General features: G+C 43.9%; 1 protein-coding gene across 4 annotated transcripts in view; it reads left to right on the top strand.

The window, feature by feature from the left end:
* Positions 1-27,215, top strand: part of PACSIN2 (protein kinase C and casein kinase substrate in neurons 2) — a 99,793-nt gene that overhangs the window by 52,060 nt on the left and 20,518 nt on the right. For all 4 annotated transcript variants that reach the window (XM_090043725.1, XM_090043722.1, XM_090043723.1 and 1 more), the window contains 5 exons: positions 2,448-2,569; positions 17,711-17,867; positions 18,318-18,553; positions 20,287-20,442; positions 21,404-21,579. In XM_090043725.1, the coding sequence (XP_089899851.1) occupies positions 2,510-2,569; positions 17,711-17,867; positions 18,318-18,553; positions 20,287-20,442; positions 21,404-21,579 (785 nt within the window). In that variant the 5' untranslated portion in view covers positions 2,448-2,509. The remainder of the gene's footprint in view (positions 1-2,447; positions 2,570-17,710; positions 17,868-18,317; positions 18,554-20,286; positions 20,443-21,403; positions 21,580-27,215) is intronic.

Below are 27,215 nucleotides of genomic sequence, written 5' to 3'. Positions count from 1 at the left end.
CAAATTTATTCATAATAAAGGCATGAATTGTTTTTGAAATTGTTTTATACAATACCAAACATCATATTTCTGTTAAGTAGCAGACCATTTACCTGTAGTAGTGTCATAAAACCTATCAAAATGCCTTTGTCATGAGTGAAGTCCCCGAGTTTCAGTTGTGAGAGAATTAATTGTTTTTTTTTATCACGGACTACACTCTGCCTTGGTACCTTCAAACTTTGGTTTTGAGGCATTTGGGAATAGTTGGTGTGTACATATTCTATATTACTCTATATTTCGTCACACTGTTGCACCTGCCTATATTTTTACATCTTGCAGACGGAGGCTGTTTTCATGTCTGTGTAGGCATGTGTTAATTTTGGTAAAAACTTCAAGAAAATAAATCTTACAGATTTATTTAAAAAGTTAAGTTTTTATATATGGGAAGGTAAAGCTTTATGGAAACTATGTAAAATCAACTCCAGTTAAGATATTGGAACTTTTGAAAGGGAAAAAAATCAAACTGGTTTATACTACATAAGTGCTTTTACCCTACTTTTCCAAATAATGTTTTGGGAAAATAGGTAAAAACTCTGCACCTTTTAAATGTGTCAGATCAAGTATGTCTTTCCATGCAACTGTACTTTTTGTTCTAACACTTGACATGGAGGTGTTTTTTTTTCCATAAGAAACCTTTGTAAACGTATACATTTTTAAATTTCTGCTCCTGGGTTTAGATTCTTCAAATTTTAAATGTTCAGTTTTGAGGGTAGCATGTTTTTTCTCAAGATCTTTCCGTTGCAAAATGTTTAGTGGCCTTAAACATTGTTGAGAGGGGTTGTTATGTGTAGCTTTCCACCATGTGGCAGTACTGCTATACATTTTCTTTGAATATAGTTACCTGGCATTTGCAATCAATAAAATATCTGAAGAGAGAAGAAAAAACTTACAGGCTCAATAGCTTATAACGGGGATGGGCAATTATTTTGGACAGAGGGCTGCTTACCCAGTTTTGGCAGGCTGTCGAGGGGTGCATGGGTAGCCCCACCCCTTGACAGGTGCCCCTGGTTACCATCTTGGGACCAATATCCCAGGGCCAGCACCGGTGGGGCCCAAAGTGGGGTACAGGCTGGCAGGGGTCTGTGGAGCTGGGCTGGGCTGCACTGGGGGGGGGGGGGGGGCGGGGAGGAGCTGGCTTGGCTCCATAGAGCCCCTGCCGGCCGGGCCCCCGCGCTCCTGCTGTCCTACGGTACAGGCAGGGGGCAGTGCACAGCCCGAACTGCCTGCTTGCTGGAAGAGAAGAAGCTGGTGCTGAACACGGAAAAGTGGCCCCTCGCTTGCCCCACTGGCAGCCCACGCAAGGAGCCCCTTTTTCCCATATGCAGCACCAGCTTGTAGCCCGGCCCCGCTGCCAGCCTGGACTCCGAGCTGGCTCCGGGCTTGCCCGTCGGCGGTAGCAGCTGCAGCTCCCCCCCACTTACTGCTCCAGGCAGCATTGGCTGCTGCTGGCCACCCAGAGCTTACATGCTGGGCAGCCCAGAGGCGGTAGTGGCAAACACTGCCTGGTGTGGGAAGTGGGGGAGCTGCAGCTGCTGTCACCATGTGCAGCCCTGATGGACAAGTCCAGAGCTGGTGCAGGGGCCCAGGCTGGCAGTGGGGCTGGGTTAGAAGGTGGTGCTGAGCGCGGTTGGGGGGGGGGGAGGGGGAAGTGTCCCTTTGCCCACCCAGTGCCCCGTGCCACAGCTGCTCGCAGCCTGTGTGGGGCTGTCTGGAGCAGGCACAGGCAGCCCCACGTGGGCTGTGAACACCTGCAGCCTGGGGCACTGGGCACAGGAGGGGCCACTTTTCCCCACACTGGGAAGGAGCCTGGGGAAAAGCTGAGTGTGGGGGAAGGGGGGAGTGGCCCTTCCCCTGCCATGTGGCTGGCACCATGCTATGCATTTTTGACAGGAACCAAGGGAAAATAAATGTTAATTTTCTAAATTTTTTAGGGGCCCCACGGGCTGGGTAAAATGGCCATGCAGGCTGGATGCAGCCTGCGGACTGTATTTTGCCTGCCCCTGGCTTATAACCACTAGATTGATCAGTGTTACCTTCATTGTCACTTTTAAAGGTTAATTCTTTGTACTGGTTTTGTATATCAGGAGATGATATGGCATAACAGATTAAACTGCTATTGAAATTTGGCACATAAGATTGCTTAACAGCTTTCTAGACTGTATAAGGTAGGGTCTATTCAAGTGTTGTTGTTTTATGAACTTATGGTAAAAGGTGCTTATTTAGTAAGGATACCTTACTGTTATAATTGTGCAGTTATGTACTTTGTTTGGCACTCTTGCATATAAGAATATTAGCTCATTTTTTAAGAAAATAAGTATCTCTCAGCCTTGCTTTGGTGTTGGATTCTGATGAACAACATTTTCATAATTTGTGTTGGGTTTTTTTGTGTTTTTTTTGTCCTTCTGCAGATTTTGAGGATCTAGTATTGACAACAGAACACTGACTGCCTTCAGGCTCTTCCTATACAGAAATGTCTGGATCATATGATGATTCCGTTGGAGTAGAGGTTTCCAGTGATAGCTTTTGGGAGGTAACTGGAGTATTTTATTACTAAATACTGTGTTTGTTTGCACTGCTGACTTTTTCTTTGAATTAGTCTTATGTCTCTGCACATGCAGAATTACTGGCAGCTAAAAAGAGTAACCTAACCGTCTAAATAAAATGTGTGATTATCTGGAGCTTCAAACAGCCTTCAGAATAGAAATTACCTCTTTAGATTTTGGCCCAGTTCTGTCAAGTTGAGTTAAAAATGCTGAGGCAAATTGGCAAACCCCATTCCATTTTGGTGGTATATGGGATTCAAAGATTGAATTTTTAAATCTTACCCTGTTAGCAAACCAAACTATGTTTTCCTTTTTATAGGTTAAAAAAAAAACTGATAAAAGTTTTGGGGTAGTTTGTAGACTTAGACAGTAGAGATAATCATGGCTTAGACAACTGTCACTGTTGTCTAAAAAGAGATTCTTATTGAATTTTCGTAAAGTAGAAATTAGTATGTTGGAAAGATTTTAAAATTTTGTGCGCAAGAAAGAAGCAGATGTTAGAGCAAGCTTAATGAACACTAATCATGACATTTTTAGAGATACTTAAAGGTAAGCTTGCTGTTTGGGGTAGACTGCGCGAAGTGATGCGAAGAGTTGTTGTGTGATTGGTGCTTGTGTTTTCAAGCTTTGCCAAAGCAGAGAGAAAAATTGGAGGATGAAAACATTTTAAAATCTCTATAACCAGTAGGGTCCTTTGCTTTCTGATGGCTTGTTTTATGATGTCTTTATGAGATGCACTCTTGCATCGGGCAGCTGATACTTCCAGACCTACTGACTGATGATGACTTAAAATTTTGCTCCACAGTCTGAGAGATCAGATGTAAATGCCGAGTTCTTACTAATTTGGAGTAAAATATCAAAGGAACACATAGCTAGACCAGTTAATAGTTTCTCCTAGAAGACTATCAAAACAGATGCACTGTAATTCTGTGCTGATTGCTTTTGCTTACACAACTCCATCAAAATAGTATCTAATCCTGTTTGTTTGCATTTGGTCCCCAGAGAAAGCCTCGTGTTTAAACAATCTTTCTTGACTGGCTTTTGCATTTAAACTATGTTTTTGGGTAGCAGCTGTTTATTGTTTTTGTTTTCTAATTCCCCAAGGAAGCTTAATACTCTTACATTTTCAATCAGAGGCTGTTGGTACGCCTCCTGACTTCAACAGGATTTCACCCACCCATGGCATAACTTTAACATAGTGTTTTGTTTGGGTGGAAAAGAGTTTGCATATTTATTCTAACATTATTAGAACATTGTGGTTAAAAAAAAAAACCAAAAAAACCTCACAAAGTAGTGTCACAACTCTTAGGTTGTAATTTAGCACAACATGAATTGGTCAACATTATGATTAGTCAAATCATGCTATACAGTATTTCCAGTGTGTCCTTATGGTTACCAGATTTGCCAAAAAAATTATTTTAAAGGATAGAACCCAAGCTCATGGCCAGTAGCCAGAACATCATGTTTTGTCAGGTCACACCTGTCTGGGCTCTGTCTTAAAGCATAACACAGGTCTGACCACTTTGTACAAATATTTTGTATTTGAATTCATGAATCTTATCTAGTACCTATCATTCCTTGACCTGCTGTCACATGGTGTTTGAAAGGCCACAGTATGTTGAAATCGGAGAGGATTAGTGGGAAAGGCCTATTGCAGCTCTAAGAACAGGGAACAGCTGGCACAGTGTTTCAAAATATGTCCTAAATATAGCATTATTTTAGTAGCATTATTCAAAAGCTATGAAGTTTTTACCAGGGAGAGAATGAAGTATTGTTACTTAGTGACCTTTAAAAATGAAGACCAGATGAAATGTTTAAAAGGCTTCAGCAGTGATGGAAGCCCATCAGGTACCCCTGAGGTAGGACTTCAAGCTACCTGTCAAGACCCATGTTTCTTTTTTTTTTCTTCCTGGCCTCTAAATGTCTGTCAATAGAGTGCATCAGTTGTTATAGTGGTAGCTTCTGAGAGAAACCTTTTCACTGTGAACTGGACTCATTTCACAAAGATCACCTTGTATGAATAAGACTGCCAAACCAAATTAGGAATACCAGAAGAAAGTGTTTCTTCATGTCAGATCTCACTTTATAAACAGTTCATGGTTTGCATTTACGTTTGGCAGTTTCTGCAGGGTTGCTGATGTTGGCAGTTCATGCAGTACAGCTGGATCTGTTGCCTGGGGCTATGATAGTTAAAACTCTGTCCCTGTCTCGCATGCTAACAAGTGAAATGCAAGAATTTTGTGATGGCAGTATTTGCCTTTCCACTCATCTCACAAAAAGAACTTAGTGGTTTTTAACATTCTATGCTCCCTTTTTCCTATTCTGCTAATACTAGATAAAAATAATATTTCATTGCATTTGTGGTACAAGATGCTGTACGAGTACATAAGAAAAAGATTGTAAGATATTTGGGATTGAGAGCAGGTATAATATACGTGGTGGTGGTTGAACAAAACAGATGGGGAAACATGAGAAAACAATGATTTTCCTGGTCACAGGAAAATAGGTAGTCACAGCATAGTTCCTCAACTTGTGAGGAATTTTTGTGGGAATTGCCACTGGGAGAAGTCTAAAGGAATGAGGCTCAGTAGCTTTGCTGGGAGCTCCCTCCATGAATGAGAGGCAGCAGATGAGTCTGCTGTAATAAATTGGCAGTTGAAGGCTGTTCTTGGCAAGGCAGGGGTAGAGGTCTGAGGGTTGACATCTGCAGAGCATCTATGGTCATTGTAGTAGCTGGGATAGAGTGAAAATTCTTAAAAGCAAAGATGAACGTTGTTTGGAAAGGAGGAGCTGATGATGGAGTACAAGAAGGGGTAGTGTGGGCAAAGCAAGTAGCCAGGGAGGTTATCTTTTCAGGAACATTTTGTATGGATGTCCTGCTAGAACATCCTGTAGTTCACCAGTAGCCATTCCTCTGGTACAAATGGAGTTATAGTATTTGTTGCATTTTATATCGGCCACTAGCCACAGATACTTTTACATAAGGTAACATTGAAATGTATTTGATAGTAAAGCAACGGCTGCTTAAACCCATCAGTAAAACATAAAGCTCAAATATAAAGAAAGATACAAAAAATATTCATTTACTTAACTGCTGTACTTAAACACACAGGATAAGTTAGCAGTGCATTCTCTCTTGATGCTATTTTAGATTCATTTCTGAAATGGTGAAGAGCTTCTCTAGCTTTTAATTTATGAGATCTCCAGTGGAGATGACTAGTTACATATCTTAGTTGACTCCTCATCGCTCGGGTGAAAACAACTGACCCTGCAGAGTTGGGAGCGAGAAAAAATGGGCGACTAGTAAAATGTTTATTTCCATATACATACAGAGAGTGCCTATTCAGAAAACAAACAAAAAAAAGTAAAAAATTTTGGGCGTTCGTGACTGTGTGGGTATAACTCTGACTGTTGAAAACATACCTACTTGTCAATTTATCTTGGCCAGCTGCTACAGATAGTGGAATTTGTCAGTTCTCAGCGCGAAAACAACCTTGCTGTGAATGCTTACAGCAATAAAATCTCTCATCTCTCCAATTGCAGTTGAAGGAATTCTTAAAAAATGAAACCAGGTATCAAGGATAGGATTTTTAGAAATAAGGACTTAAAAAATAATAGTATGCACCCCAAAAAACCTATAACCTGTTTTTTAGCAAGCAGACAAAAATTTTAAGTTTAGTGAAGATTTCTAATGTTAGCAGTTTGTTTTCTGTGGTTCTTGGCAGTCCTTGGGAATCTCTTAAGGATACCTGACTTAGATTAAATACCTTGTGCTATTAAGTGTCCGGTTCCACGTACACGCTTCATTTGGTGTCTTCAGAGAATACTGCTGATGTCAGCGTGTATGGTGGAGGAAAGCATAATAATGGTTAATGATGGGCTTGTTTGTTGTTAAGATTTTAATAAACTAGCCTGTGTGTGTGATGTGCATAGAATTATCTGTTAAATATAGGGTTTTAAAAGGACATACTTCCTGAAATTCATCCTTGGAGTTCTGAAAAATGGTAATGACAAAAACACCCTCAGAACCAAAGTGGTTTTCAGTTCCACTGAGAATCCCAAATTTCAAATATAAAATGTTTGTCAGAAAATGTTTTAGACATGTAGAACCATAGTGGAAGTCTGCTTATAACTTTAGCTAACGGAGCTATTATTGGACTGTGGTTCCATGATATAAATACAGTCATTAATTTCAAACTACAAGTGTGTATTCAGAGGATTGTAAATGCGCAAACTATTGTATTATGTTATTGTATCCTTCCTCTATCAGTGAAAATTATTTTAACTTGCAATTTATTGTATAGGACATTATTGAATGGTATATTTTCCAACAATTAGTCTGCAGTCTATTAGATCTTGTTAAGAAAATGTCTTAGTTGTACAGTATCTTTTTTTTTTTTAATTTCATTCTTTGTTGGAAATTAGTGAGACTAGTTAACCAATCAAGTTTATCTTTTGTCTTTAAATACAAAAACAAGTCAATCAAAGAAATTAATAGACAAAACATTTAAAACTAACCAATACTTTACATGTTGGATAATTAAACTGAGGAACTAACTGCGATGAGGTCATTTGAGGTTGAAAGCTTAGTAGTGTGGCAAAATGCCGGGCTAGCGGCTCCAGCACCGCTTAGGGGAGCCGCGGGCTTTGCGGAGTTGTACAAGCGCGCGGCTTGTGGGGCGGAATTGAGGTAGCTCTTAGCCGCCCTCGAGGTTCGCCGAGTTGGCACAAGTAGATGACTTAAAGTAAGTAGTTAGTGTCTCTTAATCTATAGGGTGTCCGTTGGTTTACGAGGTTCTAGAGCCAGCCCTTGCGTTTCAACAGTGGAGCTAGTTCAAAGCTAGGTGCGGCTGCCGGCTCCTTAAGTCCCAGAACTGGTCAACGGCTCATTGAGATGGAATGTTAGTAGTAAAAGTTGTTACAGAGTAGATATAGAGTAAAATAAAAAGATTTATTCACTCACCTGGCCTCACCCTCTTACGAATAAGAGGGGAGGCCGGTTGGAACGAAGTTGCAGTAAATACAAGTATAGCGAGCGTAGGTATGCTGTCTAAGCTACGATGAGAGGCAGTCGAGAAGTGGAGTCTCCGATGTTTCTTCAGTTACAGTATGCTGGATACTAAAGGGGTCTGTTGGTTCACGGGGTTCCAGAGCCAGCAGGTGCCGACTCCGTAGTCCCAGAACTGGTCAACAGCTCATGAATGGGATAGTCTATAGGGTGTCCGTTGGTTCATGAGGTTCCAGAGCCAGCCCTTGCGTTCCAACAGTGGAGCTAGTCCAAAGCTAGGTGCGGCTGCCGGCTCCTTAAGTCCCAGAACTGGTCAACGGCTCATGGATGGGAAATACAAAGCAATACTGTAACACGGTGAATCGTTGTCAGTTGTCGGATTTTTGAGGCCTTTATCTTCGCTGGGATACGCCCAGGCAGGGAGGCTGAGAACCGGTCTGCGGGGTGATCAGGCCCACAGAGTTTTCCAGTTGTCATCTCTGCTGCTTCCTGCTTTTTTGCCTCTTTTATAGATGTTTTTTGGACTGCCTCTATGACACTAACTAGATAGGATAATTTTCTTTTACATAATTATTGCTAGGCAGACTTTCTACATAAGTTTCATTTCTGCAGAAATGACACTTCTAGATAAGAAATGAAATTTACAGAATGCACATGTGTAGCTTAATGCCAGTGGAGAAAAGTACAAAGCGTTCATTTTGATTAACAGTCGACTTCAAGGTTACATAAATGTGAGAGTGCCGCGCGGCAGTTATACAGAAAAGGAAAAATAATATAAAGTCTTTGCTAAAAACTATAAGATAGTTACAAGTAGGAGTCCAAGAAGGATTGGGCAGCTACTTGCATAAGAATGGCTGGCAAACTTTTCAATCAACAAAACAAAACATTTTTGCAAGCTTTCTCAGGAAAGTCAAGGAAACATCTATTCAATATGAGTTTTCTGACAGCTTATTCTCAGGTAACGGTCAGTATCTGATTCAGAGTGACGGTTTCGTTCATGACCAGTTTATATTGCACAGTACCTGGATAAATGGTTAAACTTAATTTTATTTGCTAGAGTCCAGGTTTTCAACACCAAATGTAAGATGCTATACCTAGGGAAGAAAAAACTTACAGATATAGAATGGGAGATAATTGGCTAGGCCAGTGGTTCTCAGCTGGGATGCTGTAAGACCACAATGGGGAAGCAGCCAGATGAAACTGCTCTGTCCAGGGCTGCAGTATGCATGCATTCCTCCTGCAGTAGGGCTTCCCAGTGACCCCAAAGGAGGCAAAAGAATTGACTTGTGCTATAGTTCTTCCTGGTCTGGCCTCTGTCCCCTTCCATCCTACTCCCAGAAGCAGTGGCTGTGCATTGTCGAACTGAGAAGCATGGCCGGAGAGTGTGCATATGCTGCAACCCTTCCCAGGCTGGCTGTGCACCTGCTGTTCAGGACGGTTTTTACTGCCAGCAGCAGCACTCTGTTGAGAATCTCACTGAGGTAAGTTGAGAACAATAGTGGTTCTAAACCATGGCTGTTGCCACATTTAAAAATAAGTAAAGTGGTGGAGGGGTACCCTGACTCTGAAAAGGTTGAGAGCATTGAGCTAGGCTGCAGAACTGCCAAAGGATCTGGGGTTACGTTGAATCTCAAATGTAACATGAGTCAGAAGCATGATGCAGTCACGGGAAAACCCAGATGTAGGTTTTAGTTACATTAACACAAGAATTTTCTACATGATACTGGAAACAATAGTACTATTCTGTTAGGTATTGCTCAGGACTTATCTTAGTATGGTTAGGACTTAGAACGCTCTGAGTTCTGCATTTTATGTATGATGTAAAAAAAAGCTGGACATAATCCAGAGGTGAGTGACTGAGATAATAAAGGGGTTAAAATGCAGACTGCACAAGGAAAGGTTTAGAGGACTAGGCATGTTTTCTTTTGGAGAAAAAGAGTATTGAGCAGAGGACATGACAGTGGTTTTCAAATGCTTGAAAGGCTGATGCAAGGAAGAGGGAAAACAACTGCACTCCTTGTCACAGAGAGCAGGTCATGAGGCAATGGGTTTAAACTGTAGTAGAGAAGATTTAGTTTAAATGTCAGGAACCCTGCCAGCACTGTAACTACATAGTATTGTCTCTGTTCATTTGTCACAGAATCAATTTTCTGACCACTCGTTTTGAAGGAAAAAATGATTCTTGGAACCAGTGTTCCCTCTAAGGTGTGGGCATGTGTGGCCACACACAAGTAAAAATCTTGCTGCACACAAACTTTTTAAGGCCACGCACCTGCCCGGAGAGGAGCTGGGTGCAGAGTGTGGCAGAAGCACTGGGGCCGGCTTGGGACACATACTGAAGGTAAGCTTGTCACTGCTCACGCAGGGCGGGCAGTGGCTCCTCCCTGAGGTGGGGATGGGGGCCGGTGTGGGCTCTGCCGGCTCCAGGGAACTGCCGCACTCCCCTGCATCACCTCAGGGAGCGAGGAGGCACATGGTGTCAGGGCTGGAGTGTGGAGCAGTTCCCTGGAACCAGCAGTGCCCGTGGAGCAGTTACCAAGGTGGGGCTGGGGGCTGGTGCAGGCTCTGGGGAACTGCTCTGCAAGCTCTGCTGACTCTGAGGAACTGCTCCACTCCCCAGCCCTGACTCCCTGAGGCAATGTGGGGGAGCAGAACAGTTCCCTATCCTTGTCCTTATCTCGCCTTGGGGAGGAGCCACTGTCTGCCCTACACAAGGAGTGAGGAGCTTACCTTCATCTGGTGGCCAAACCTCCACCTGGACACTTACTTTGGGACACTTACCAGCAGACTGCCAAAAGTGGGAGGCAGGACTGAAGCGGCACGCTCACAGATGCTACTCCTTAGAGGGAACATTGCTTGGAACTATATATTCATTTCAGCTAAATGAAAACAAAGAGCAGATTCCTACCAAACTTGTTAAACTCAACCCTGCTTAAGTTTCAGTGGTTCACTTCTTCAAGTAAAATTAAGCATCTGAATGCTAACTTCAGTAAATTATTCTGCTGTTATTTCTAGCTCAGCTACTCTTTCCTAGCTGCCCTAAGCACAATGGAGAGGTGTAATGGGAATATCCCTGTGTCTGTTCAGATTTGAAGTGGGGATGTAAATATTGTTTTTTAAAATATCTGTTTAGCCTCCTCTAATTATATTGATTAAATGGCTAACCAATAACATGCCTAATCCTGGTGGAGGGTAGGGGGAAGCCCCAGACTGGTACCTTTCCCTCCCTACAATGGTGAAGGGTCTGTAGCTACTTTTTTGTTTGTTTTGTTATGGAAATTTTTTCATGTCCCTGGTGAGATTTAGCCGGATCAGGTCCAAATCCATTTAAATCAATAAAAAATCATATGTGGCCTTGCCACTGGCAAGTATTCTCCACCCCAGCCTGGGGCTTCACATGCTTCCAAATCCTTTGGGCAGGCATCCTACATGAAAACCCAAGCTTCGAGGCTTGGGGTTAGGATGCCCCTGAGTTTCACTTGTCCTCACTCATATGGCTGCAGGAGCAAGCTAGGGAGGAGTCTCCCATTTCCATAAAGTCAGTGTGTAGCCAAGATCTTCCTACTGCAAGCTGACCATTGGGAAGCTAATTATGAGGAGGATCTGCAGCTGATTACCCAGAACAGTGCAGGGAGCCATGCACAGACCTTGCTTGGACACAGCTGCTGCTGGGAGCCACTCCCCAGGGCCTTTGACAGAGGGGAAGGGGGCATCAGCAAGCGGGGCCAAACAACACAGCCCAGTGAAGGTAGCAGCAGCAAGCAAGGTACTTTCACAGCCTGCTGCAGACACTGGTACACTGAGAGGGAGGAAGCAGGCAACTCTGGTTGGGCACAGGTTTAAACTAAGTAGCCTGTTATCTCTGTCTAGCTGGCTTCTTCTCACCTGTGAATGAGCTTAATTGATAAGTCATTATGCTGCCTGCTCTCTTGCTCTTTAACCTCATAAGCTATGGGTACTATTCCGCCCTTGGCTCCCCCCCCACACACACCCCTCCTCCTTGCTGCTTCTGTGTAAACATTTAACCTTTCACATCCCTAATTTGAAAACACACCAGTTGGCATCAACAGAAAAATCACTCAAGGAACAAAAGGGGGTGGGACTTGAAGTAATGCTAACTGTCATGAAACCATTGCAAGACTTGGGATTTCCAAGTCAAAATAACTCCAACTCATGTTCTCCCAACTAAACCCTCAGATCTTCAGATTTTCCCAGCTGGTAAGTCTGTGGAGAGGAAGGGGAGCTCGAGGGCTCCATGGTGAGGGAGGGAGTGGGACAGGAGCAAGGGCTGGGGTGAATGGGGCCCCATGGGGCCAAGGCAGGTCATCTAGAGGCGGGGGGGGGCGCGGTATGGCTCTCTACAGCAGCATGCACCCCTGAGGGAGGCATGAGGTGTATATGCTACACACAGGGCAGAGGCAGGCTGTCCACTGTGGGCTCTGCGCCTTGCTGCCTTTGCCCTGGGAGCTCAGCCATGCAACGCCATTGCTGCCCACTTGAGTGGGCAGGGGACATGGGGTACACTGGCTGTGTGGTGCATCCCCTGCCCACCCAGCAGCAGGAAGCACACTGGCATCTTGCTGCTGAGCTCCCAGGGCAAAGGCAGCAGGGTGCAGAGCCCTAAGTCTGCAGTGGGCAGCCTGGCTCTGCCCCATGGGAGGCATGTGCCTGCCGTGCCTCCCCTGGGGGTATGTGCTACTGTTGCAGGGAGCTACCCCCTTCCCCTCTCCTCCCCCCTGCACCCGTGGACAACCTGCCCTGGCCCCAGGGCCCCATTCACCCCAGCTCCTGCTCCACTCCCTCCCTCACTGTGGGGCCCTCAATCTCCCTTCCCTCTACTCCCTGACGCTTCCCCTCAACTTACCAGCTGGGTGCTGTGTGTGTGTGTGTCTGCTCCTCATTCCCAAGCCACAGCCCAGCCAGCCCTGCTGCTGCTTCTCACTCTTGGCCCACAGTACCCCACATCCTGCCAGGATGTACAGGGACCCTCCCTCCTCAGGCTGTAACCCCCCCACCCCACACACACGCACACTTCAAAAATAACATTTAATGATTTACGTACCAATCTTTTTTTTTTTAATAAGCGTTTGTCTCATGATTTTTGGCATGGTGGGGTGGGCAATACTGAACTTGCTGCAGATCCACTGTGAAACTACAGCACTTAAGATTAACTTGAGAGACTTTTCAGGGCTTGTGGCAGGTTCAGAATTGCTCCTTCTGAACACATTTTACTATACTTTTATAACTGTTGTAGTAGAACTATCTTGTTATAGGCTCTTGTTTCCTGTTTGGGGGTATTAATGATACGGTTGCTGAGCTGTCCTAAATGTAGTTGCAAAAATCCTTGGAAAATGGTTTAACTGAAGATGGAATTTTATTTTTGCAGGGCAAAACGCTACATCAAAAAACATTTTAAGGTCAACCCTTTCCTGAACAAGATAACCTTCAGGGGAGAAACTAGTCTGTGTTTCATATACTTATTAAACAGCAGTGCATTTGAAGCAGTTTGATGTGCACACTGTCAGGGACATAAAATTCTGTGCATACTGAAGCTGGATATAGAGGAGTATTAGATATTTCTAAAATCCTAACACTTAGTGTAGCATAAACAGGAATGTGGAGTCCACGTGATCTGTGAAATGGAACAGTTTGAAGCTTATAGATGTCAGCATTTTTTAATTTTTTTAATTATTAGTGTATGTACCTGCCTGGTTTTGAACATCTGGTCACGTGCTCTGCGTCCCCGGATGTTTGAAGTCGTCCGCCCTTCTGTCCCTGTGATCTCAGCGAGTTGACGTTGGCGACCCGAATCATCTCTCCCCAATCTCCCCTGCCACGACTTTGATCTTATCACAGTGGTGGGGATTGACTATCGGTGCTCTTCGTTCCAGGGACCATGGGACATTGGTCTTTTGCGAGGCTCCTCCTCCCCTCTACCTCGCCCTTACACCACACCTTGATGGTCTTTGGCCCAGTCCCTCTGATGGTTGAGCTTGAGCCCCTCTTCCCAGTTGGCTTCAGGAATTCAGCTAAATACTCCCCTCCTACCGGCCACCTGCTCTGACCCTAGCTGCACCCTGTCAATGCTACATACTCCGCCTCCCCTCCAACAGTGGGTAACCAAACAAAACACAAAATAAATCGCTGGCAGCAAACACCAGATAATAAGGGCTGCACTTTGCCCCTTCTATGTCTGCTCCTACCGCCCGCTCTTTTGGCCCCAGTTGCTGTCTCTCCGGCCTCAACCAGCCTAACCTTAGTCTGGGGTAAGCCTACTGTGTTCTTGGTGGGTCCCCTCGGCACGTCTCCGCTACCGCTGTTCTTTGGGGCTGTCCGTGCCCTCTGCGGTCCCACCTGTTCTGGTGATCTGGAGCTTGCCGCCGCCTCTTATCCTCTGAGGGCTCCTCCAGGTCTCAGGGTTCTCCAACCCTCCTCGGCCTCTGCACCTCGGCCTTACTTCCTCGCCTCCTGCCTTTCCGCTGGCGGTGATCTCCTCCTCTTGCGGGGTCTCACTCTCTCCACTGGGGCTGCCGGCTGCAAGCCCCCATGCTCCTTTGCTCCGAGGGGACTCAGAGAATGCTTCCCTCACCCGTGCTCCTCCTCCTTTTCTCCTCTTGGGGCTGCACTCAGCTGCTTTTAAATCCCCTGACCAACTCGTGCAGCTGTGGCTATCAGCTGGCCATAATTTTATAGAAACATGGCTAACAAGCTGCTTGGGTCCCGCTGCCACTTCCGGTTTCGCTGCGCTGCTCTCTGAAGGTAAGAACCCTTCTATTTGTTTTTCTTTTCTTTTGCTTTCTTTCCCATGCCATTCCTGTTCCGAGTTCCTCCCGGGCTCCCTGGGGTTTTCCCCTCGTCTGCTCCCTGGTACAGTGTAGATCTGGTAACAAGTACCAGATTTACCGCTCTGGAGAACTGCCTATTTAATACAAGTCCAAGGCAAGCTTTCCATACTGTAGTGCCAATGTAATTCAGTGTATCTGTGGAAAAGGAAGCAGTCTGTAGGAATAAAATTTAGTTCCAGTGCGTGTGCAGTTATGGGCCAGTAGAAGTTCTGGTTGTGACATTAGTTTTCTGAACTCAAGTTTGTGTCTCCAGTAAGAATTGGACCATAACAGGTAAACTTGTTTCACAAGATTGAGCAGCTGATTAAAATAAGTGATAGCAAACCATTACCAGCATGGGTAGAATTTGAACAGGCAGCCTGTTCCTTGAGGAATCCAATTTCCAGAGGGTTTTAGCATTTTAAATGCTAATATATTAATGGAAATCTTAGAATATTTTCTTATATAACAACTTTAACTTTGTATGACCAAAAAAAAAAATCTCTGGACAGGTAGAGAGAGAAACTGTTGTTTATTTAAATAGGATCCTAGCAGTTGTGGAAGTTAGCATAACCTGTTTGGACAACCTAGTTATAGAGTTAGAGCTGGGATTATTTTGAGAAAATATGCTGTCCTTTCTGTAACCCAGTCTGGAGAGTTTTCACTGAATAAGGGAAAACATTCTTATGCTGATAATTATTTTGTTTTCCGGGGTAAAGGTGTTTGGGGTGGGTACTTTCAGCATTTTTCTTAAGATTGTTACCTTAGTTGGTGTTACAAGTTACCAGCACCATTCAGTTACTTAACAATTTGTGTATATATTGTTATTTGACAAAGTTGAGACAAGTCACCTTTGTAGACAGATCATGTTCTTGTGTTAGATACCACCTGACTTTCTTTGATTTGCTGAAATGGGTATAGCCTGTTAACTAAAGACCGTTGAGCTGAGTACTGTAAGGGCATTGTCTTAAAAATGTCACTGTTAAGCTTGACAGCTCTGACTTCAGGCAACTTCAGCAAGTAATCTCATCATTTTGGGCCTTTTGCCATACCAATATAGGAACAAAGCCATTGACAATTAATGTTTTTAGTTTAGTATAAATGTACTGTTTAATTATTTACTTTTAAAAAGGTATTCTGAAGCAGATGGGTTTGTGGATGGCTTTAAATTCTTATTTTTTACTAATTATTATTGTATTTACAAAATTTTGAACAAATGTTCTTAAATTATTAGTGAGCCTAAACGAATATCTGATTCTAATATTTTAGAACTAGACAAACTAATAATTACTTGAGAAGGTATTCCTAATGTTTTCAGATGTTTAGTTCGCTTTCAGGATGCCTGTGAATATTTCTTCAGTTTTTTCTTTACAGGTTGTATGTACATTTACAATGTAGAACACTCTGATCATGGTTCTTTCTAAATGAAAGTACATTGTATCTGCTTGGTTTAGTTGTTTATTGTTAATATGCTTCACTGGTGACAGTCTGCTGCCAATATTCCATTTCTCTTGGCCTTTTAAATGATTGACTTCTACGTGCTACATTCTTCAATTTTTATTTCTTTGCCCTTTTGAGGTTTCTTTTAACTGTCTTAACATAAATCTCTCAGTGCTTCTCCCTGCATTCCCTCTTAAGTGTAGTAATCTTAATCTAGAAAGGGGCTGTTTATTCCTGCAAAACAGGATCTTAATCCCATAGTGACAGGCACTGGCAACTGTAGGGGGTGCACGTGCACCCCCTGAGATTGGCCACTGCTGATGCTGCCAGTGGCACCTGTGGGCAGTCACCGCATGCCACCCCCTTGCTGCTGACACTGCCAGCGGCATTTGCAGGTGTTCGCAGATCACCAGTCAGCGCTCACCAGTCCCCCCCCCACCCTCACCACTGACACTGCTGTGACTGCCTGTGGAAGCTCCCTACTCGCCGCCACCACCACCACTGCTGCCACCGCCTGCAGATGGTTGCCATGTCCCCCCACCAGCCTCGGGAAGCACGCAATGTTTGTGGTGACAGGTGGCAGAGTAAAATCTTATGCTTCTATGTGTTAAATAGCAAAAAGAGGAAACTAGATCATATAATTATCTTCTAGGACATTGAACCAAAATACAGTAAAGCAGCTGTTAAGAAAAATGTAACATGGTGATTAACTTAAACCACAACCAGAATTACATGTGTAGGGCTATAATGTTGTAACAGTCCTTGAGAGCTATTTGCTCAGCAATGATTACAAGACAGTCGGTAGAAATTATCTTAGATTATTGTAAATTTCAAAAGTGATCACACTGTTTTCAGAAGGAAAGCATGCAATTACACCTTTTGAGGTATTGCTGAAATTTATTTGATGTCACTTTCATACGTATCATGCTGGAAATTTTTTTCCTCAAAATCAGTTTTCCTACTTTTTACCAATTGTGTTTTCATATACGTATATTTACCCAAAGCCAGGACAACTCTGATAATTAGATAATAGTATCTTGTACTTAAAAAATAATATAATTTGCCATATGTAGAATCTAATTATATGGGGGGGTCATCTTTTCATTTGTCGCCTACCCCCCATTGCTGTGGCAGGCAAAGCAATGTGTGGGGAGAGGTGGGGGGAGTGCCCAGGTCTGTACCCCTTGCCCTCTCACCCCAGCATCCCCCCACCTGTGCTTTCCCCCAGTTGCCTGTCCCCCCCCACTTGCCCCTTCCCCCCACTTTATCTTTTGGGGCCACCAGCAGCAGGCCTGACCCAGCAGTCCTGAGCCAGGGCTGGAGCTGAAGCCACGGTGGAGAGGATGGGGAATGACCCCAGTTACAAGATTTCCTCCACCCTTTTCCCTTCTCTGCACACCCTTCCACTGAATCCCAAGCAGTTTCTGCCATGCTTCCCTCCCACGGTGCATTTTGCCTTGTGTCTCCCTCTACTATATGACCCCTTCCCTGCAGCATAAGCCATGCCAGTCCAGGGCAGGTGGTGGCTTGGCTCTAACTTCACCCTAGGCACAGAGCTGGGACGGCATCGGCCGCTTGTTTCAGGTGATATTTGAATCCAAAATGAGGCTTTATTTCCCCCCTGCCCCCAATATTGATTTGAAGAAAAAAAAACCTCCCTCCTTTGGATTCAGGTAAATATGAGACTTTAATTCAACCTAGTACTTTTGAAGTTACATTTACCTGTGAATCCTATTGCTGGTTTAAAATATGTACGATTCCCATGTTAGCTTATTGTGTTAATTGATAATAGTAAGCCTTTTATTTCTGGCCCAAAGTTTTCAAGTAAGAATTCCTAAATATGTTTCTTTCTCTAGGTTGGGAATTATAAACGGACAGTAAAGCGGATTGATGATGGTTACAGGCTCTGCAGTGATCTAATGAATTGTATTCATGAACGCGCCAGAATAGAAAAGGGCTATGCTCAGCAGCTTACCGAATGGGCAAAAAGATGGAAACAGCTTGTGGAAAAAGGTAATAAATGTCATAACTTTAAGCTCTGAGAGGCTTTACTTTTTTAATGGAAAAACAGATTTTTAAAAGAATGTTTCCACTTTAGCCACACAAAACAAATGTGCATAGAGTTTCTTAGCATATTAGTGGAGTCTCTAGAAACCTCCCAACACTACAATGTATGCTACAGTTCAGTTGCATGTTGTTGAGCTTGTTGCTGGAATTACTGGATGGAGGTTCTTGGCTCATTTTGCTGGAAATCAGACTGAATTAAAAAGGTCTCTTCTATCAGAATCTCCAAATTGAATTTTTAATTAAAGTACAAAAGATACTATTTGATTTAAGGTGTTAAATACAAAGCCAGGATTATGGATTATCCACAAGTACAAGTTTAATGGCTTTGGATGGCTTTTTAAGAATAAAAGTTTAGTGTGATGGTATTAATTGAAACTGATGTTCTGTTCTGTGTAGGTCCACAATATGGAACAGTAGAAAAGGCTTGGTGTGCATTCATGTCAGAAGCTGAAAAAGTAAGTGAACTACATCTAGACATAAAAAGTGCACTGATGAATGAGGACTTTGAAAAGATCAAGAACTGGCAGAAGGAGGCCTTTCATAAGCAAATGATTGGAGGATTTAAGGAAACCAAAGAAGCAGATGATGGATTTAGGAAGGCTCAGAAACCCTGGGCAAAAAAGCTAAAAGAGGTACAGCAATCTACTGCATATTTCCTGTCTTGAGTTTCAATGTAGTAATGCTTTATAGAAAGCTTTAATTGGGCGGGGACTAATGCCCATTCTCAGGTAAATCCTTTTCTCATTGAGATCTCTGCTTTTTGTTCTCTTTTGGAAGAAGCCGCCTCTTGTTTTTCCTATCACCACTCCCGTTAACCACTCCACTCTCATTTAATGTCAGCCAATTCAGCAGTGCTCTAGAGAATGTGAAATTGACCTATTTGTCACATTTCAACAGCATCTATGACTGCATGCGAGATGTTAAATGTAGGAAAAGTGCTTAAAGGAAAAAGATCTTTTTTACATTAATATTTTCGTTATTTAAAAGAACATGCAAGAGAGAGTTGGACGGGGCAAACTATTTCATTCAGGAATTTGAGGCATTTTTTAAATTGTTTTCCTTCAGAAGGAAAATTGAAGCTAGATTGAATGACAGTTACTTGTTTAACAGAGAAGGATAATGCCATCTTACAAATGCAGTATTTAGTAGAGGTGCATCGATACGTGGGTCCATATTGTATCGGCACTGATAAAAGGAAACTTGACGTGATCTACAATCAGCTTTTTTTTGGCCAACACGGTCAATAATGTCACAGATAAATGTGTTCAGCCGCACCATGCATGTGACCAGGAATGCAGCCTGGCAGAAACTAGCATCCAGCCGGTAAATCTGTGTGGGCGGAAGGCATTGGGGGGGGTAGATTGAGGCCCTCACAGTGAGAGGACAGGCACTGCCCAGCTGGGGTGGGGTGGGGCACAGAATGGAGCTGCGGGCAGCTTGATGGGGGGTGGGGAGGGTTGGGAGGGAGACAGCTCTTGCTGCAGTATGCACCCCTGGGGGAGGCATGGGGTGCATGTGCCCCCCAGATTTGTGTGTGGGGTGAAGGCAGGTTGTCTGCTGTGTGTTCAGAGCCGGGGCCTGTGTCGGGCTCTTCCCGGCAGTGGGGACTGGGCCGGGGCTGTGCTCGGGGTGAGGGAGAGTGGGGCCGGCAGTGGTGATGCTGGAAGGGAAGCTATGGGGTAGCTATGGCGAATTTGAGTGGCTGTAGCCCCCCAGTAGTGTGTCCTGCCCCCCACCCTGTGCCACTGCTGCCTGCCCACCTCGAGCACAGCCCCAGCCCAGCCCTCCTGCCAGGAAGAGGCCACAGTCGGCAGCCCGCCCACAAACAGGAGGGACACATGCCCCCCATGCCTCCCCCCCAGGGTGCAGGGAACTGTGCCCCCCAGACAGCTGCCCATGAATTCATCCCGTGCCCTGCCTTGGTTGGGCAGAGCTTGCTCCTGCCTCAGCCCTATTCCATCCTTCACCATGGGGGCCTCAATCCGCCACCCACACACCCCTTCCTTCTCCCATGCCCCATCCCTCTCAGACCTACTGGCTGGAGACTGCTATCCAAGCTGCTGGGCTGCATATCGGCAGTTGGATTGGTGTTGGATGATATGGCTGGTTAATAAATCTGCCATCAGTATCAACCAAAAAAAATCTTTCAGTGCACCCCTAGTATTTAGTTTCCTTAAGCTCAGTCCGCTAAATCATTTTGTAACTAAATTTGTTTGAATATAGCATTAGATCTGATGTCAACATTTTTACAAAAGAAACTGATAATATAGGCTTTATTGCAATGTGATTACAAGACCCAGATACTCCTGTATCTGACTGTTTATAAAATGTATGCTATGCAAAGGTTCAAGAATGTGTTTTATAGGTGGAAGCTTCAAAGAAAGCATACCATGCAGCATGCAAAGAGGAGAAATTGGCTACGTCCAGAGAAGCCAATAGCAAAGCAGATCCTGCACTGAATCCTGAACAACTTAAAAAGCTACAAGATAAAGTGGAAAAAAGCAAACAAGATGTGCAGAAGGTAAACAGGTACACATGCTTTACCCTAAGTAAATGGAAGCTAAATAATGGTGGTAAACCTCTTTTATTGAAGGTTAAGCTACTATGGTTCAGCTTCCATTTTACCATGGGGTAATATAATGTACATAGGTAGTGCCACGGTAATTTCACTTCTTATTAATGACAGGCTATTATATTTGAATTGAAAGATGGTTGGCCTTGGTTAGGAGCAGGCGGTCATGCAAAACGCAGGCACACCCCTAAGGGGTAATGCTAACCATAAGAATCCAATTTCACATGCATATTGGACCCATATATATATCAGAATTGGAATCCATGAGACTAGCATGTGAAGAATAACTTGTTTTTAAGTAACCCTTCTCTCATTGCTCTGTTAACCTTTTTGATGCTACAACCTCTAATTAATGCTTCAAACTCTAAATAAAATTAAACCTAGATAGCTCTAGGTCAGGAGTATTCAACTCCCTGCCTTCAGAGCCATGGCATGTAGCCTGCAGGGTTCCCCATGAGTCAGGAAATTTGGTGGTGGTGGAACAGTGGCAATTAATACTGCCTTACCTCCCCTGCTGCCAAATTCCCAAGCCATGTGTGGCTGGATCGGGGCTGGGCCATGTCCCTTACCCCCATATGGCTGAATTGGAGCCAGGCTATCCCCCCTTGCTACACTGGATGCAGCTGAATCAGACCCTGCTGTGCCTGCCTCACGTGATGAATGGCCAGACATGGCCCACAGACAGACCAAGCACCATCCATCCAGCATGTGGGGCAGAAAGACGGAGACAACACAAGTAGGGTGCAGGGCCCAGGGCAAATCAGCCTGTGTGAGGCCCCATCCCCAGACGTCAAGAAGCCGGCAGTGGATTTGGTGGCATGAAGCGGGGGCGGTATTTATCTGTATTTTTATGCCTATTGTGCAGTTAGTAATATAACACATGGAAAAAGTAGTTTTAATCTCTTTTTAGACCAAAGAAAAGTATGAAAAATCACTGAAAGAGCTGGATAACGCTACTCCTCAGTATATGGAAAACATGGAGCAGGTATTTGAACAGTGCCAACAGTTTGAAGAAAAACGTCTACGTTTCTTCCGGGAAGTGTTATTGGAAGTTGAGAAACACCTGGATTTATCTAATGTTGCAAGGTAAACTTAAAAGCAGCTTGAACAAGAAAAGTTTTAATTTTGCCCTTAAATACTATACGTCCAACAAATTAGCATGTGGCATATGACTAAATTTGTTAATGTGCTGCTTAATCAGGTAGTGTATCTAAAGTTTCTAATAAAAAAATGTAAACTTTTTCCATCAGGTTTAGTCTTGTTCAGGATAAAGCATTAGTATGGAGTGCTCATGTAGTTTAACGTATAGTGACTAAGATTTTTTTTATTCCACTTAAGTTGTCAGAAATTGAACATTTGCCAATTACCTGGAAATCTTGAGTGTAGAGTATAAAACTGACAAAAACAAGAAGGTCAAATAGGCTTGGGGGGGGGAGGGTCTACAAATACGTTAACTAGCTAAACTAGAATTCAGACTTGTCTTACACTTATAAACAATGAGTAAATGTTAAGACTTCAGGGTAGGGCTATCAAAACAGTTTTCCTAATTGAAATAGGTTACCATGCTAGGTAGCTGTGTGTGAGAGAGATCAGTCCACTGTTGTTTGGGATCTTGCCTTCTAAGGACTATATTTTATTCCTTATTTTTCTTGTTACTGTTAGATTTTTTTCGTGTAGTTGGTGACAATGTTGCCCTGTCAATGGCACACATTTCACTTATGGTGCAATTTAACATTTTAATCGCACCATAGATGGTAACAATGCTACACATTCAGCCAATCTCTGGCACCATAAAATGGCAAATTAATCACAAAGATATTCCACAAAAAATATATAGAACATTTTTGTGGCTGGTTTGCATGGCACAATTAATTGAATGTGTAGCATGCCTCCATGCAGATGCTGACAGTTTCATAGTTTCTAGGGTCGGAAGGGACCTGAATAGATCATCAGCCTGTAGGTATGGTGCCGGTTGTTCCTCTCCAGGTGCATCAGTTTGCACTTGTCAGTGTTGAATCCCATCCTATTCTCATCCGCCCACCCCTGTAACCTGTCTAGGTCTGATTGCAGTCTATTCCTCCCTTCTAGCGTGCCCACATCCCCCAACATCTTAGTGTCATCAGCAAATTTGAACAGGGTGCTTTTTACCCCCTCGTCCAAGTCACCGACGAAGATGTTGAACAGTGCGGGCCTGAGGACTGAGCCCTGCGGAACCCCACTGCCCACATCCCTCCAGGCCGAAAATGACCCATCCACCGCCACTCTTCTGGGTGCGGCCCTCCAGCCAGTTGGCAACCCAATTGACTGTGTGGGTGTTGATACCACAGTCCCCCAGTTTCTTAATGAGAACAGGGTGAGAGAGTTGTCAGGGTTGGCACTGGAACCAGGGCAGCCCTGGTCCTGATCTGGAAAATGGGCTGCCATGGGAGCAGATTGCAAGGTTCCTTGCAATCCCTGCACCCGACAGCCTTTCCTGTCTTGCCCCACAGCTGCTACAGGGCTAGGCACTTTAAAATTCTGGGTTGTGCTGGAGACCCCCCCCCCCCCCCTCCGGTCTTCCACACAGCCCAGCATGTTAACTACCTTGCCCTGCAACTGCCAAGGAGCTTTTAATTTGTTGGGTCAGCTTCTCTCCTCTGTGCACCACTTTCAGAGCTGCACCTGCAGCCCTGCTGGGCTGCACATGCCAGGATTAAAGGTCACAGAATACTGGGAGCCTGTGATCAGGAAGCCTCTCCCAAATCTTGAGACTGTCTAAAATCTGTGCATACAACTAGGCTGCCCATACTGGTTTTTAAAGATCCTGATGTGCCCAGCTGTAAGCACAGGTTTTAGACCTCCCAGTGCACAGGAACCCTGGGATCAGGGAAAGGTTCCCCACACATGCAAGGCATGAGGTGTGATTTGTTGGGATCAGGGATCAGATCCCATTGCACCATTAAATGAATGTCTTCTAGCGCCTGTGGAATTTTTTTTTTTTTTTTTTTTTTGCTTTGCCCCCGTCCACAATTGAGGAGGTCAGATCTAGGGCTTGAGACTATCAAAGGCCATGAGGCTTTTACTTACCTCATCTTCTCCTATATATCACCCCATATGTCATACTTTTTTATGTAAAGGTGCTTTTTGCTGGTCTGTCCATATCAGGTTGTGACTGTCTTACTTATAGTGTAAAACCTTTTGACCACTTGGGTCTGTCCCTCTCAAGAAACAGATCTTGGTGGTGGGGAGGGATTGAGGGATCTCTGTTCAGTTAAATATGGTTTTAGTCTCTCTTTCTTTTTTTTCCCCCTCCTTGTGCATCAGGAGTAGCATGTGACAGATACCAATAAAAAGTTTTCTGCTATCCACTTGAAGATTAATTGGTTATTAGAGGAATGTAGAAAAGAAAAGCAAATGAAAAATTAACTTTTAAGAGGGGCAAAGCAAGGGTTTTGTGGATGAGTTATAAATATATTGGGCCCCTGGCCTAATATATTAATTTAAAGGTGCCATAGGATCTAATCTATGATCCCAGCAATCACACCTCCTGCTATGCCACACAAGCATGGTAGAAAATATTCCTTATTGTGATGCTACATCTGACCACCACCAAGCTTCTAGTTGGAGTGGGGCTAAACTACTGAATGAATGAATGGTAAACTGTTTAATCTCAGCCAACACCAAGCCAAAACCTTGACCTCGGTCATAAAGCTGCAGTAGGCTGATGATGCTGTAGTTTGTGCTCACTTGGGAGCAGACTGTCAGACAATCATTGATGCCTTTACTGAGGCATACAAGAAAATGGGACTGACGCTTAACATTCAGAAGACTAAGGTCCTCCATCAACAAGCTGCGATAATTCAGATTTGCACCAAGACTCTGGAGAATGTTGAGTATTTCCTGAACCTCAGAAGCCATCTCTTGCAGAAGGCTCACATCAACGAAGAAATCCAACATCGCCTAAAATGTGCAAGTGCAGCCTTCAGACACCTGAGGACTTGGGTGTTCAAAGATCATGACATTGAATTTGAAACCCAGTTCCTGGTTTATCAAGCAGCCATGATCCCCACCTTACTGTATGGAGCCAAGACATGCACAATGTACAGGAGACACTTCAAGTAGCTGGAGAAGCACCATCAATGCTGCCTACGGAAGATGCTTGCATTCATCTTCCCACTGTATTGAATCATCTCACAAGCAAACACTATGAGCATTGAGGTAATGATCATCCAACATCAACTTTGCTGAGCCAGCTATGTCATCTGGATGTCTGACCCCAGACTTCTGAAGCAAGTTTTTTCTCTAAGCTCAGTCAGGGCGTACACTCAAGAGGAAGATAGAGTGCTTCAAAGACGTCCTCAAGGCCATCTTGGAAAAAATGCAGAATTGACATCAGCTTGTGGGTGGCTATTGCCCAGGACCATCCCAAATGGAGGAAGAGTCTGTTGCAAGGATCTCGGTACTTTGAAACCTCACAATGACAACAGGAGATGGCAAAGTGGGAACAGCAGCATGTCACGGACCAAATCAGGAATCCATAGCCATCCATCTCGCATAGAAACATGTGCCCAAGTTGCAATAGAACCTATTGATTCTGGACTGACCTTATCAGCCATCTTCGGACCCACTGATTTTAAAAAAAAAAAAAAAAAAAGTAATGGAAGGCAGACATCTTCGACTGCAAGGGATTGCTGCTGCTGATGCATGGTAGGAAGTGTGATCTTTGTTTTTTTGAGGGGATCAGATCCCTAGTTGCACCCTTTCTACTTACCAGTGTGGGGGTGGGGAAGGCAGGATCATGATCCCAGGTTCCCCCTTCACTGGCGAGTTGTAAGCTGGATGTCTACAGCTTGGCATGACCCAGCATAGTCTGAAGGCCAGAGTCCTTAACTATAGCAAAAATGTAAATGGACCCTAAGTGGATCTCTTAATAGTTTGCCTGTTTCATAGTCTGCATCTATTTGAAGACTGCAGAAGAGGAAAGAAATATTTGGATGAAACTAAGAGTAATCGCTACAATTACTAAAGGGAATATGTCAGATCTTTTTTCATCTCTCTCCTTTGTTGTTTTTTTAAAAAAAAAAAAGGATTTTAAAAGTAAATCTGTTGCACTTCAAAATAGCGTCCCGTGGTAAGAAATGAAAATACAGTATTTGAAGGTGTTTAAATCAGACCTGTGCATGTGACAGCATAGGATATGTAGAAAAATCCTGCATTGGCTACTGATTTGATTTTATTATGGTTTGGTCTATGAATATAAGAATTCATTAGTTTTACATTGCAATGCTGTAACCTTCTAGGGTGGGGGTGGGCAAAAGGCAAATATGGTTGGTGGCTGGACCATGTTCCAGCAGCCCCTGCCCATGTCATTGCAGTCAGTATCCATGGAGACCCCAGAAACGGCAGCACTGTGACAGTGCAGGGCCATGGACACCAGCCCCAGCAGCACTGACCAGCAGGACGCACAGCTGGGCAGGGAACTACTCTGCAACTGGGGCTTGGGATCTTGCAGTGGTGATAGCATGGTCCAGAGCTGTGGAAGAGCCACGATCTGTTGCCTGCATGCCCCTGCCTGAGGCATGTGGGCAGTGGATAAGGACTGTGCCCCAGCTCCAAACCATGCTGTTACCACTGCAAGATCCTAGCCCTGGAGCAACTCCCCACCCAGTTGCACACACCCTGCCAGCGTTGCTGGGGTTGGTCTCCATAGAAACCCTGGCCCTGTGTTGTCATGGAGCCACTGTTTGTGGGGTCTCCTTGGAAATGCAAGTAGGGGCTGCTGGGAAATGAAGTCTGCCGCAGGCCTGATCCACACCATGGGCTAGACTTTGCCTGTCCTTGTTCTAGGGAAAACATTGTCTTTTAGGCCAGCGTGCATAAAATTTTGGAATGTTTTTAGGCAATATTAAAAATAAGGATTTACATATGGAGTTAAATGTGTAATATCATTTATATGTCACTAAGTGAACTTTTACATGTGCTCTGACATGTTCTGATTAGTTTGCTGGAGCGTTCTAATCAGAATATTGCAGCGTACTGCAGCATCTTCTGTATTTAGTGTCCCTCGTTTCAAAATGGCAGCAGGGGTGCTTTAACTGAAGCTTGTTGAATAGAATGCTTGCCAAACAAGTTTTAGTTAAAGCGCCCCCACTGCCATTTTGAAACACAGGATGCTGAATACACGAGATACTGCAGACATTTTAATTAAAGTGGCTAGGTGTCCTGTATGTCACATTTCTAACATCATGTTTACATAAAGAGTGCTTCAGAAATGCCCCAAAATCTCTTGAGTTATTAAAAGCTAAATATTTTATCCAAGTAGCTTTTTGCATTTATTTTATTTTATTTTTTAAAACTATGAATAGAGAGAGGAAGTTAGCCTGAAGTAAGGCAGAACAGGGTGGTACCTTATAGATTAATTTGTTCAGAGAGGCATAAGCTTTCGTAGGCTATAGCTTATTTTGTCAGACACTATGAATAAAATTTCATTCATAACATCTGATGAAGCGGTCTATAGCCTATGAAAGTTCATGCCTCTCTGAACAAGCTGGTATATAAAGTGCCACCCTGCCCTATCTGCTTTTTTTTCCTTTTAACTGTTCCTGTTAAGTTCTGCACATTATTTAGCAGCTGTGTCCTATTCCATATAGTAGTGGGTTATGTGTTATGCATCAGAAAACATGATAAAACATACATTTTCCTATTTGAGTAGTACATTTACCACATTTCTAATTTATACCTTA

Source organism: Crocodylus siamensis, chromosome 4 (genome assembly GCF_052110815.1).
Source record: "Crocodylus siamensis isolate JL-2025a chromosome 4, ASM5211081v1, whole genome shotgun sequence".
Lineage (NCBI taxonomy): Eukaryota > Metazoa > Chordata > Crocodylia > Crocodylidae > Crocodylus > Crocodylus siamensis.
The sequence above is the reverse complement of the archived record's forward strand: the minus strand, read 5'-3'. Positions and strand labels throughout refer to the sequence as shown.